The sequence below is a fragment of the Notothenia coriiceps genome, unplaced genomic scaffold (genome assembly GCF_000735185.1).
Source record: "Notothenia coriiceps isolate Sejong01 unplaced genomic scaffold, NC01 NC01_scaffold00001339, whole genome shotgun sequence".
Classification (NCBI taxonomy): Eukaryota; Metazoa; Chordata; class Actinopteri; order Perciformes; family Nototheniidae; genus Notothenia; species Notothenia coriiceps.
Genome location: NW_011334040.1, coordinates 1 through 1,893, shown reverse-complemented (window position 1 = coordinate 1,893; position 1,893 = coordinate 1). Strand labels below are relative to the sequence as shown.

General features: G+C 39.9%; 1 protein-coding gene across 1 annotated transcript; it reads left to right on the top strand.

Moving 5' to 3' along the window:
• Nucleotides 1–369: 369 nt before the first annotated feature.
• LOC104960284 (quinone oxidoreductase-like protein 1) lies at nucleotides 370–1,570 on the top strand (the record flags this gene model as incomplete). The annotated part of the gene is made up of 3 exons (XM_010788270.1): nucleotides 370–528; nucleotides 618–663; nucleotides 1,346–1,570. Coding segments are annotated over 3 exons (302 nt in total), but the record flags the coding sequence as incomplete, so codon positions are not given.
• Between the last annotated feature and the right edge of the window lie 323 nt (nucleotides 1,571–1,893).

The window sequence follows — 1,893 nt, the reverse complement described above, 5'->3', positions numbered from 1 at the left end:
AGATGCATTAAATATGTTGTGTGGTTCATACAAAGATATGTTAACATTCTACCAAGCAGTATTTACATTGTTACTCTACCTACTTTTCTATAAAGTGAAGATTGTTTTACCTACTTTTGATACGTGCTCTGATAGAATAACTGTATGCTCAATAGATAACGCACTCGTGACTTTTTGAAGCATCTTAAAAATGCTAGTTTCTAAAACAAAGTGTCTAAAAAGACAACAGAGGTTTCAGGGGACATTAAATGTTAATACGTCAAGCTGCATGATAACATTAAAAGGAGGGATATCAACAACATACCTGCAGAACTGTACATTTTAGAGTAAAAAGTAAAGTTTTATTGCAATGATTTTGTATTTGGAAAGCTAAAATTGGTCTTGAATTGTCTCGTGTCTCGCTGCTCTGTGTATTCTCACAGTTGGACCCTCCAGATTGCCGACTGCTGCATTTGAAATCTGCCTCTCTGACGTTCCTCAACCACGAGGTGTGGACGGCTTCTTCCGCCCAGCAGGGAAGATACCTGCGTATCCTCTGAACACTGTGTGAAGTCAATAATATCATAATGTGCACATCATCAGGTTCATCAAGTCCCTCCTTCACAGACCTGTGTCAGATATCCTGAAGGACATCGTGGAGAAGATGTCCACTGGAGTACTCAGGTAAATATATAAATCACATGGCTAGATACTGGAGTCAGACACGTCCTTAATTATCATTACAAACTAACTTAAATTACATTTACCAGTGTCAGCTTTTAAGACAATGTTTGATATACAAGGAAATTCAAATTTATCATAAGAAAATATGAATTTCAGTTCAGTATTGTCGGGTAATGCTGCCACGCAAAGCAGGTATCTTTCTCATCTCTTGTGACAGGGGTTAATTATCCTCCTTATAGAGAACCGCAGTGACGCGTCGTAAAACCCAGAAGTAAGTTAGCATTTTTAGCACTTCCGGTTCCTTCCTCAAAAAGCAATGCATTTTTTCCATAGGGTTTTGGAAAATAGCTCGAAATAAGGTCTGTGGTTGACACAAATTTAAGAGGTAATTGACGTTTTGTTCTACGACATTAAATACATCAGCAGTGATCCCACTGGGGATTTTTGAAGAGTTTACGTGTCTGAAAAACGATGGTTGTTACCATTTCCATCTAAAGTAACAGATAGAGAATCAGCACTTTTGAAACAGGGCTGAAACAGAGGGGATTATGGGTAATGCTGCAATGATCTGTTTGGTGTTTCAGCCAATCAGAGACAGGTTCTGTATATATCTGAGACCTGTGATTTGATGAAAAACTGTATAATAGGAGACCTTTAAATCTAAAGGTGTTTGTCTCTGCAGACCTCAGCCTGAGGAGGCCGTCCCTCTCTACGAAGCCACGGTTACCATGGAGACCGTCCAGCGCCACCAGAAGAAAAAGGCCGTTGTTCAACTCTGACCAAATTCATGTAAAATGTACATGCGCTAAAACTCACAGGAATCACTTCACATCTGCAGTTTCATCAGCTGTTTGTCATGTAATGTACAACTTTCATACTAAATAAACCAACGGCAAGTCTCACAATACTGATTTTTAGAATATTTGTTATCATTTAATAATGATCTTATTGTGTTTTCTAAGAGAAAATAGTCAGTTCCTCTGCGTACAAACAGCTGGAAGTGCAGCCACAGCAACGTAACTTAAAAAACGGCAGCTTTGATCGAGGTTTTCTTTAAATACCCAAGTCTTTTCATACTTTATCTTCCATTCACCAGGATGTAAACACTGCAGAGCCCACACTGTGGGCCTTTCTCATTTCTCTAATTCCCCTCCTCGACTCCTCTCCTCGTGTGTTAGTCCCGCCCACAGGAGATGCGAGCGGAGGAGTCGAGGAGGGGAACCGAGGAGA